The sequence below is a fragment of the Thunnus maccoyii genome, chromosome 2, assembly GCF_910596095.1.
Source record: "Thunnus maccoyii chromosome 2, fThuMac1.1, whole genome shotgun sequence".
Taxonomy (NCBI): Eukaryota; Metazoa; Chordata; class Actinopteri; order Scombriformes; family Scombridae; genus Thunnus; species Thunnus maccoyii.
Window position 1 is genome coordinate 4,570,886 of NC_056534.1, and position 11,705 is coordinate 4,582,590.

General features: G+C 39.9%; 2 protein-coding genes across 3 annotated transcripts; one reads left to right on the plus strand and one right to left on the minus strand.

The window, feature by feature from the left end:
- The first annotated feature begins 2,052 nt into the window (after positions 1-2,052).
- On the plus strand, positions 2,053-2,908 carry mrpl21 (mitochondrial ribosomal protein L21). The gene has a single exon (XM_042389491.1). It carries the CDS (start codon positions 2,096-2,098, stop codon positions 2,678-2,680), a length of 585 nt encoding a protein of 194 aa, XP_042245425.1. The 5' UTR covers positions 2,053-2,095; the 3' UTR covers positions 2,681-2,908.
- A 3,685-nt stretch (positions 2,909-6,593) lies between these two features.
- Positions 6,594-9,666, minus strand: c2h6orf120 (chromosome 2 C6orf120 homolog). 2 transcript variants are annotated; one of them, XM_042432482.1, is made up of 3 exons: positions 9,556-9,666; positions 8,851-8,879; positions 6,594-7,465 (listed from the first exon to the last, which is right to left on the minus strand). In XM_042432482.1, exons 1-3 carry the CDS (start codon positions 9,564-9,566, stop codon positions 6,900-6,902), a joined length of 606 nt encoding a protein of 201 aa, XP_042288416.1. In that variant the 5' UTR covers positions 9,567-9,666; the 3' UTR covers positions 6,594-6,899. The 2 variants fall into 2 exon arrangements, with proteins under 2 accessions (XP_042288416.1, XP_042288425.1); XM_042432491.1 differs by lacking the exon at positions 8,851-8,879 and having other exon boundaries at positions 9,556-9,663.
- Positions 9,667-11,705: the final 2,039 nt, after the last annotated feature.

Consider the following 11,705-nt stretch of genomic DNA (forward strand, 5'->3'; position numbering starts at 1 on the left):
CCCACATCCAAGGTCGTAATGTAATGTTTTGTTTTGCAGCGATTCAAAGTAACTAAGTACATTAACTTAATTTGAATTTGAAGTACTTGTATTTACATGTTATGCTGTTTAATATTTCTACTCCATTACATATTCAGAGGGAAAAGTTGTAGTTGGAGTGCACAAGTGTACTTTAATGTCTTATTTTTATTTTATTTTAATGTTTTCGTATTTTTTGTTTTAATATTTTTCTTATTTTTTAAACTATTTTTAATGTTTTTCTTATTTTTAATGTATTTTGATGTTTTTGTGTATACAGCACCTTGAGTAACAACCACCATATGAAAAGTGCGATACAAATAAATAAACTTAAACTTAGCTGACAAAACAATCTCACCATAAGGTCCATTTAGTGGCTGGTCTGGAGCTCTCAGTCATGTCATACAATCTTCTTCAGCAGATTTTGTCCATTTGTCATGGAATTTTAGATGTTCACGTTTCAATTACTCTGAGCACTTTAAGGACTTTAAGGAAATGCTGTATTTTTTTTAGAGCACTACAGTTAGGCCTATGTGACAACCACAATTTGTTTGACATGCAAAACATAACTACAAAACAAAGATGAAGTTTAAAAAATATGAATGTTTTTATGTATTAGCTACCAATCAGTATATAAAGCAGTTTAAGTTAGTCACTGATTACACATGAATGCAACTCTTAATCTTTGATTTTTGCTGAAATATTGGATCATTTGAATGTTTATTGAAATGAAAGCATGTGAGAAGTTTAGAGGGAAAAATCACTATTTGGTGGAGCTGTTAACAACTCATAGACATGTGAAATGTGACCCCGACTACACACTTTGTCAGAAGCCAAAAAGGTTGGAAACCACTGGTTTCATCTTTAACAATGTGTTGTATTTTAAAAGCTTGTTATATTATCCATTGTGTCAAATCTTCATCTGAAAAGTAACTAAAGCTGTTAAATAAATGTAGTGGAGTGGAAGTATAAAATAGCATCACAAGGAAACACTCAGGTAAAGTACAAGTACCTCAAAATTACAGTACTTGAGTAAATGTACTTAGTTACCTTCCACCAGTAAATGTTTTCCCATTGTGATATTTTACTATTTATGTAACTTTTACGTTTATAAAGACTCATATGAACTTTTACCAGCACTGACAGACTGTTTCTGGAAGCAGAAAAGTCAGATGACAGTCAGGTGACATGCATGCGTACTGCCAACTGAGAGCATTTCCTGTCAGGATGGTGCTCAGCAGATGCTGTGTGGGGCGAGCCTCCAGGAAGAGCTCCGGGCTGTGAGAGAAGGCTCTAGCTACAGTCTTACAGACTCACCTTAACCCTACACAACACACCCACTTTACTCTCCCTCCTCATGCCTAAACCTAACCAACCTGACCAACAAAGGCAACGAGTACTAGCCAATCAGATCTAATTTTTTGGGAAGGGTCTAACTGCAGTCTTGCAGACTTACTAGATACACCCACTTCACCACATGACACCCCCTCCATGTTGTTACATGACACACACCCTCTGACCCCTAACCCTAACCATCTCACTGCTCATGCCTATAGCTAACCAAGTGGGTGTGTCATGTAAATACTGCAAGTAGGTAGATAGACCTACTTAGATTTTTTAGCCTCATGCACCTTTGTGCAACTTTCATAGGAATGCACGTTTCCTCGGGCGGTGTTTAACTGTTGAGCTGCAGTGGAAGTAATGTTCACTAAAAAGAGGGACTTTGGCACAAAAAAGACTGTAATATTGAAAGATATCTACTTGATTTGACTCATTTGGACGCTGAAGCTTCTTATTAGCGTCAGATAAACTTTTAAATCCATTTTTGCATAGTAAGAGGACTGTGGATTTCTTTCATTGTAAGTGCATTATGAAGGCATCTTCTAATGGTCAGTATGAACAGGAGGAATAATTACAGCAAGAAAAACAGGTTTAATGTTCATTTGGGCTCCTGGCTGTTGTTTTAAGACACTTAAAAATGTGAACCTGCCCTTTAACTGTTTCCAGCCCTGACAGACAGTAAGGTGACTGTAAAGTCGCGCATGCGCAGCGGAAACGGAGAGCATTTCCTGTAAAGATGGCGCTGAGCAGAGGCTGTGCGGGTCTGTGGAGGACATGCAGCACGTTGGTGCCCAGACACGGTCTCCTGCTCCCCGCTGCTCTCCGGCCACAGAGCACCGTGAGCGGGGTCGTACTGCCCCGGACGTCCCTGTCCAGCCCGCCGTGGCCTGAGCCGAGCCCGCAGCCGGAGGAGGAGCAGCGCGCCCGGCACGCCGCCACGGTGAGCACCGTTAACCAGATGATCCACGGGCAGGACTTCGGTCGTCTGTTCGCTGTGGTGCACTTCTCCGGTCGCCAGTGGAAGGTCACCGCCGAGGACCTGATCCTCATCGAGAACCACATCGAGGCGGACTGCGGGGAGCGGATCCGCATGGAGAAGGTGCTGCTGGTCGGCGCGGAGGACTTCACCCTGATCGGAAGGCCTCTGCTGGGGAACGAGCTGGTCCGAGTCGAGGCCACCGTCATCGAGAAGACCGAGTCCTGGCCTAAAATCCACATGCGCTTCTGGAGGAGACACCGGTTCCAGCGCAAGAGGACCATCATCCAGCCGCAGACGGTGCTGAGGATCAACAGCATCCAGCTGAACCCCGCACTGACATGATGAAGAGGAGGAGGAGGAGGAAGAATAATATATCACACACAGACAGACTGACTGACTGCTTGATTATAAATGTGTAAACAAACATGTCAATAACTTTGTTCGTAGTCTTGTTGTTGCTTTAATACAAAAACAAAACCAAGACTGTGTTTCTCCAGACTGGAGCAGATGTTGTTCACGTGTTCGTTGGGTTTATTATTGTAAATAAATAAATAGTTTGCAGAAATGTGACTGGAAGATATTTAATGTCTCTGTCTCACCAGTAACAGTCGAAGGATGTAGTTTCTTTTCAAATTTTTAGTTTTAAAATCATGAAAAGGTATGAAAAGGTGCAAAATGAAAGTTTAAGATCCACTTCAGACATGTATTAAAGGGCGAGTTCACAGTTTTTCAAGTCTGTCTGTCAGGAGCTCATACTGACCATTAGAAGATCCCTTCATACATTTTTGCACAGGAGGAGGACTGTGCATTTTGTCCTCCATCACTTCCATTGTAAGTGCATTATGAAGGAATCTTCTAATGGTCTGTACGAGCAAGAAAAACATGTTTCAATGTTCATTTGAGCTCCTGACTGTTGTTTTAAGACATGACTTGAAAAATTGTGAACTCGTCCTTTAAGTTATATATGAAAAATATAACATCCACTGGTTCCAGCTTCTCAAATGTGAAGATTTGCTGCTTTTCTTCTGTTTTATGTCACTGTAAATAGGAAAATAACGAGTTTTGGATTGTTGGTCACTTGCAGCTTGAGTGTCATATATATTCAGTAGTTTCTAATATTTTACTGACTAAAAGCTTAATGGAAAGAATGATCAATAATGGAAATAATCATGGGTGCAGCCCACCAGCTAAGGTGTTAGAGACTACACACAGTGATGTTCTGAGTACTGAGAAGGTTTTCTGGTTGTTTTGATAAATATTTTTTCCACATTGCATTGCAGCATTCTCCCAGTTTATCCTCAAGATTCAAACCATCAACCTTCAGCTAACGAGCTGTATCACCTGAGCTCCACTCCACATTCAGCCTGAAACAAACAAAAATGATTTACGAGACAGAAGAATTATGACAGTCTGTAAAACAAAACTGCTTTATTAAGAAACCTGATTGAATCGTCTCTGGAAACAGGAAACCTGCAGAGGACTGATCTGAAGGCACTGTTGAACATTTCTGCTCAGTGGTGACAAGTTTACTTATAAATGAACTCTGATCCCGGAGGTGATGTTTCAAACCAGGAGCTTGTCCAACAGGCAAAAAAACCCCAAAATGAGCTACCGAACCAAATAAAACCTCCTGATGTAGAGCTGCAACGATCAGTCGATTAATCGATAGACGGTAAATTAATCCACAACTACTTAGACAATCGTTTAAGTAATTTTTGAAGCAAAAATGCCAAATATTTGATGGTTCCAGGTTCCTAAATGTAAGAATATACTGCATTTCTGGGTCAATTACAGTAAACTGAAAATATGGAGGTTTTGGATTGTTGGTCGGACAAAACAAGACATTTCAAGATGTTACATTTAACGCTGCAACGATAAGCCAATTAATCAATTAGTTGCCAACTACTGAATTAATCGAAAAACTATTTCGACAATCGATTAATCATTAGGAGTCATTTTTTTAAAGAAAAATTCTCTGGTTCCAGTTTCTTAAATGTGAATATTTTCTGGTTTCTTTAGTGTTCTATGATAGTTAACTGAATATCTTTGGGTTGAAGAGAAAACAAGACATTGGAGGACGTGTTTGGAAAACACTGATCACGATTTTTCACCATTTTCTGACATCTTATAGACCAAACAACTGATCGATTAATGGAGATAACAGTAGACAGATTTATCAACAGTTAAAATAATCGTTAGTTGCAGCGTTACACTGATGTTAACACGTTGGTAGAAATGTCTTCAGAGGTTCCTATTTGGAGCCTAAATTAAGGAAACAACAGTGAATTAGGAATCATGGTCTGCTTTGGTGATCGTCAAGCGTTAGTGGGACAGTATCAGAAAGTATTTTGATGATTGTCCTTTTCAGACTTTACTGTGTGTGTCCAACAACAACCTGTCCTGCTGGAACCTCTTCTCAAAAACGGCTGATGACGACTGTATTGCTCAGTTGTTGTTTTTTTTGAGTGATGTCGATATGTGGAGTTAAGACAAGCGGTTTCATTCATTCGCAGGCGGAAGTGAGCGTCTGCCACGACAGAAATCTTGGTTAGATTTTAAGATGTATGAAAAGTTAAAGGATAGGTTTTTTTAAACACTCACATGTCTTGTGTGCAGCTTTTAGTCGCTGTGATCGTTACTTCTCTCCGTACTGGCTGTGAAGTGATTCCTTCATAACGCTACTACGCTGTAATAGAGTTAAACTAACACGAGGCTTCAGCTGTTTGAGGTAAACAAATCAAACAGGTGTTTTTATCGTGGCAGTTTGCGTGAAGGTGTTTTTTCCTACCAGTTATTATCACTTCCACCAAACCACAGCATGAAAACACAAAGAGAAAGAAGTCGTCTACTAAACTACTTTGAAAGAAACTAGAGCTGTGATGATTAGTTGATTAAGTTTTCAATGGTCAATTAGTAGTTTTGAGTCCAAATTCTCTGATTCCAGCTTCTTAAATGTGAATATTGTCGGGTTTCTGACAGTAAACTGAATATCTTTGGGTTGTTAAGTCGGGACAAAACAAGACATTTGAGGACGTCGTGTTGGGTTTTGGGAAACAATGATCGACATTTTTCACCATTTTCACAACCAAACAACTAAAGCTGCAACAATCTTTCTATTAATAACCAACTATTTTGATAATCAATTAATTGTTCTGAATCATTTTTCAAGAAAAAAGGGTCAAAATTCTCTGATTTCAGCTTCTTAAACGTGAATATTGTCTGGTTTCTTTAGTCTTCTATGACAGTAAACTTCATACATTTTTGGACCAAACAACTAATCATATAAATTCAAGAAAATAATCAACAGATTGATCAATAATAGTTCTTAGTTGCAGCCTTAGAAGAAACCCATTTGATTTGGCTGAAAGCCTCAGTGAGGTTCAAACAAAGTGCTTCACAGAACCAGATGTTCTAGCAGATTTTGTAACTTTCCAAAAACAGACAATCCCGTTAAATTTACAGCCACTTCACACAACCATTGGCCAAGCCTGCAAGTAGGCCTAGTTTGAACTCTCATAGCACTTTATTCAAAAGCCTGTTGGCCCTCGTTCGACCAGACAGCTGTCACTCTGCTGCTCTCTGTTAGCAGAGACTCCGGTCTGCTAAAACGTTCCCTGATAAACCTGATAACTCCACTGAAATTAAATGAATGACATCTAAACATCAGTAAACATCAGTATCAACGAATTCATTTACATTCCTGGTTTATCGGGTCATAAAAGCCGAGCAGCCTCAACAAATAAAAAAAAAAAAAAGAAAAGAAAACAAGAGCTTGATACTCCATTCGAGTCCCAGTCCGGCAGGGTATCTTTCCGTCATGTCACCCCTCGTTTCCTTCCAGCTCTCTACTCTTACTGTTGAGTAAAGACTCATAATTTGTACGTTTCATCGCGTCGAGACTGTAAAAACACGTAAAAGATGCGGAGTTCATGAAGAGAGATCACAGAGACTCTGATCTTAAGAAAGCATTTTGCTCTCAATGAGTCTCTTACGCTGTAGTTGAAGTAGGAAATGATCACTTTGCGGCCAGTATGGCCAGCAGGAATGATTCTAGTGACCAGTAACTCTCTCAATATAACTGTGGGCATGTGAGTGTTGTATTAAGATGAAAAACCTATCCTTTAAGATGCCACAAATATTCCTCTCAGCGGTTAACCTCTTTCCTCTGTTGTCCCAGAGGCCCAGATGTAGAAATCTGCGCTTTACCTTAATTACACTTCATTCACTGTTTGTATGAAAAGGCAAAGCACCCTGCTAAATTTGACAGGTTAATGTTCATTTGCGTATCTTCAAACATACATACTTATTACAGTTTGACTGGAAACAGAGAGAGAGATACGTATTTACTTCAACTTTTTTAAAGGTTTCTATCAAGTATGTAGGTTTGATCACAAGCAAGGAATTGTTAAAAATGCTAGAATTCCCACTGGAGTCTGGTGTGACATTTTCTCATCCGTACAGAACGAAAGAAAAATAATCTTTAATGTATCGGAACTAACTGAGAAAGCAGAATCTCCTCCTTCCGTCACAGCAGCAAGAAAGGAAGGAAGGAAACAATTTTTCAAAACAAAATCTCAAGTATAATCTTTAAAAGTCCGATTAGAATCGTCCAAAAGATCGACTCCTCTTCCTGAAAGTCCTCGTCTGCAGCCTGAGGGGATTTCTTTTGCTTATGTCCGTCTTCTGAAGAGTACAAGCCCTTTTCAAACGGGTCCTGGAGCACCGTCTGATCGTAAAACACCCGCATTTCAAACTCGCTCTCCTTGTGCGACGGGTGGCCGTAAATACCGATGCCGACGGGCCTCGCGAAGTCCCCCGGCACCACCACCACGTCATGGCCGCAGGTGGCCGACTGCAGCTTGTAGGTGTCGAAGCTCGGCCGGAGGGTTTTATCCGACACGTAAAGGTCCGCGTCTCCTTTGAGGCTGCGCATGTGCAGGATGATTCTCCCATCGTGGTTGAGGCGCAGGTAGCTGTAGTTTCCCGCCCCGATGTGGCCCTGAACCACATGGAGCAGCACCCACTCTTCAGGGACGTCGTCCTCCGAGAGGTTCAGGAAGCCTCTGGCCTGGGACAGCAGGAGGGCGACGACCAGACCGCTGCAGCTCAGCATCATGGTGGAAGCATCTGTCGATCACCACAAGACACAGATGAAAGCAGAAGCTGCAACGATTAGTTCGTTAATCAACTGGAAGAAAATTCATAGCCAACGATTTTGATAGTCGATTAATCGTTTTGAAAAATTTCCTGATCCTCATACATTTTCTGAGATGACTAAAGAAACCAGGAAATATTCACATTTGAGGAGATGGAACCAGAAAAATTGGGCTTTTTTTTTTCTTTTAATAAAAAGGACTCAAAACGATTAATCTATCAAAATCATTGGTGATTCATTTTCTGTCCGTCGACTAATCGTTGGAGCTCGACGCTGAACGACTCATTAAAACTGAGACAGATTAAATGCTTAATGAAAACTTTTTAATTGATGACAAAAATAATCACCAAGAGCCCAAACTGTGACTTTAGAAACAGACGTGATGCTCTGACTTCATGATGACACCTGGAGAAACTGATCTAATCAATCCTACTAATATTAAACATGTTCACAACTAGCAACGTCTAGTGGTTATTTGACAGGAAATGTATCAGCTCATGTTAACGTGTCAGCATGACAACTTGAGTGCCTGCAGTTAGAAGTTAAAACAGCTACCAAATGTAAATAACAAGATTATTTCCATACAGGTGGTTACATGCTAATGTATGTAAAACATATCGTCATATTCTAAGCTGCTAAAGGAGAGACAGAAAATTCACCACCAACAATTTTCATGATCAAGTAATTGTTTTCTGTAATTTATCAAGTAAAAAAAGTTCTTCTCAAATGTGATAATCCTGCTGATTTTCTCTGTTTTGTATCTTTGTGAATTGATCGTCTTTGTGACAGAAGGAGCAGTTTATAAAACGTCACCTTGGGATCTGGGAAATTATCCCAGTTGACATTTCGGCAGATTAATCAATAATGAAAATCAATAGCTGCGGCTTTTGTTCAATGTGTTTAAGAGTCTCTGGAGTGAGTCATCGACCTTTAGTGGTTTCCGGATGAACGAAGCATTTATTAGCTCATGTTAATGTGTCAGCATGAGGTTGCTTTATTTGTGAAAACTGAAAAAAAAGGGCGATTTCACTGCTTTTTCCCATCCAGACCACATTAGACAAATTAGAAAATTTACCCTATATAGATATTGTGCATTTGTATTACAAAAGGTAAACATTTCTACCTTCACATTTAAGTGAAAAAGAGGAGCTCTACATGGTTACAACCAACAACATGGAGAGACATAAAATCCTGCTGTGAATTTCTACCACAAGATCAGTGAAATGGCCCTTTTTTTCAAGGTCCGCCCTACAAGGTGAACCAACAAGATTATTGCTAATGCAGGACCAGTTTTAGTTCATATTGTACTTCAGCTGTGCTAATTCTCCCCCACAAACTTGCTATTAAACCAACTTACACACAGTGAAACTTGGACTTCTGAGGCCCCTTTCCAAGAGAATAAAGAATAAAAAGAGAAACCTGTAAGGCTTCCTGCTGAAGACAAGTTAACACAGTTTCACCGGTGAAAACCTGAGCTGAGTGTCTTCAGAAAAAAAAAAAAACGAGTCTAAACGAAAACCTTTGAGTTTCAGTGAAGCTAAAAATAACCTGCTGGGTCTCTGACCTTTGAAACGGTTATAACGGTTACAACGTTTATCACCGATTAACCAGGACACTTAACACCCGCTTTAACATCCAGCTCTACGACTGTTAAAAACATTTATCTTACATGTGACAAATCAAAATATTCAAGCCTCATTTGTACGAACATTTGAGTTTCATGCTAACATGCTAACATGTCACCTGCCAACAGCCTTCATCAGTCTGACAAGGTGAGTTTTTAAAAGAAAGAAAGACAGAAAATACGTCCTACTTTAATTAAATGTTTAGCTATATAACTGTTAGCTCACCGGGTGTTTTTTTTAGAAATAAGACTGACGTTAGCTTGAGCTATCAGCTAGCTACTTATTTAGCCGTTACGCAGCTAACTCTGCTAGCCTGTTCAGGTTGAGCTGAGTCCGGTTATGTTTCCAGAGAAAAGCGAGGCCGCAAAATAACGTTAAAACTTGAGAATTAGGCTACGAATGAATCGGCAAATTAAAACTCCGGTTCGTTTACTTACACAGCTGTCATTTCCTAACCAGCATCTTCATCCAAACAGTCAGAAACCTGCTGGAAACAAAGTTCACTTCTTCACTTCCTATTTCCTCTCCGATTCTCCCACCAGCTGAGACCCGCCCTCACTGCCGCCCTCTGCTGGATACAAACATTAAAGGACGGGTTCACAATTTACCAAGTATGTCTTAAAACAACAGTCAGGTGTCCATATGAACAGTGAAAGAGGTTTTCCTCGCTGTAATCATTCCTCCTGTTCATACCGGCTGTTAAAAGATCCTTCAAATGTGCTTTCAATGTAAGCGATGGAGGCCAAAATCCACAGCCTTATATGAGGCTTCAGCAGTCTGAGTTAGTCATATCAAGTGGATATCTGACACATTTACAGTCTTTTTAGCTTCAGTGTTCCCCTGTTGAGCTGCAGGTGGAAGTATAGTAACAAAAAGAGGGACTCTAAAGAGACTAACGTTGAAAGATATCTACTTGATTTGACTCATTTCGGCGGCTGAAGCTTCATATTATTCATTTTTGCACAGAAGGAGGACTGTGGATTTTGTCCTCCATCACTTACATTGTAAGGTCATTATGAAGGGATCTTCTAATGGTCAGTATGAAGAGGAGGAATGATTACAGCAAGAAAAACGTGTCTCAATGTTTGTTTGGGTTCTTGACAGACTTCAAAAATTGTGAACCTATTCTTTAAAGTGTCACACAGCAAATAGGGGTCCACTTGCTAATCCAGCGTTATCCTCTATTGGTGTAAGAACAGTTGAATGAATATCCCAACAGCTTCCACCCGTCCTGTTCGCTGTGAAGCAGCAGGAAGAAAACAAACCGCAGGAAGGAATATTTAATGCACCTGAGAAATGTCTTGCAGTAAGAGATAACGTATCATCAAGTGTTACTTTATTGGACTGCATATGTATGTTTGCCAAAAGTCAAAGCTGTCCTCCCTGACAGCTTTTCCTCTTGGTATTATAAGTCAGAACCACAAAGACATTCCACATTGTTGAACTGAAGTCATTAGAAAAAGACAAGAAAACATTAAACGTCTCCGCACGGTCGACACAAAACTCAAAGTCTCCTACCGACACCTCATCAAAGCAAAAATGTGTAGAGATTTAAAATTTTCTGCTCGTAATTCTTAAAGTTGATCTGTAACAATTTTATTCTCATTAGGTTTAATGCAGATATATAAACAGTCTTCATCTGTTTCAGTGCTGCTATCGATCATCTCGTCACGTCTTTAAAAAGGACAGTTTCACAACTTTTCAAGTCCGTCTTAAAACAACAGCAGGCGCTCGTATGAACGGTGAAAGAGGTTTTCCTCGCTGTGATCATTCTTCCTGTTCGTACTGGATATTTAAAGATCCCCTTCAGTCAGCATGAACAGGAGGAACAGCAAGAAAAACTATTTCACTGTTCATTTGGGCTCCTGACTGTCTTTTTAAGACAGACTTCAAAAAACTGTGAACTCGTCCTTTAACGTTTGATCTCATACAAAATGTCGTTAAGTGCATTAAGAGCCGATAAATTACAAATCTGTTTCGGGGGCATGCACACTCACACCTCACTCATAAAAAAAAAAAAAAAAAAATCAATCAAGTGTACTAATTTCACATGATTTGTTTTTAGAATCCTTTTTCACTTTAATGAACACCAACTGTAGTTTTTAACAAAATAAAAAAACAAAAACAAAACAAAAAAAAAATAAACAAAAAAAAAGAAAAAAAAAAGAAAAAACCCAACAACTAATGATCCGGGGGTGGGGGGGTGGTGGTGGTGGTGGTGGTGGTGGTGGGGGGGGGGGGGGGGGGGGAGGGGTCTCAACAACAGGTCGGATGACTTGGTATGTTTTCAAAAACCACATCAAATTGTAAATTCTATATAGATATACTCGTTCAACAAGTCTGCATAATCTGTCACATTAGATACATTTGTGGAAGTCACTATTATCACCACTTCAGCGTTTTTTTGTTTTTTTTTTAAAAGGTTTTTTTTTTTTACTGCAAACCAGTCGACCAATTTAAGGCGTCCGAGTTAGACGGCGGAGTCAAGTCGATCTGTCACGTCCACAAAGTCCAGACCGGGCCTCGCCGGACTCTCAACCCTATGAAGAGGCGTTTTTCCTGATGTTATTTCTGAATGAAAAGGCCC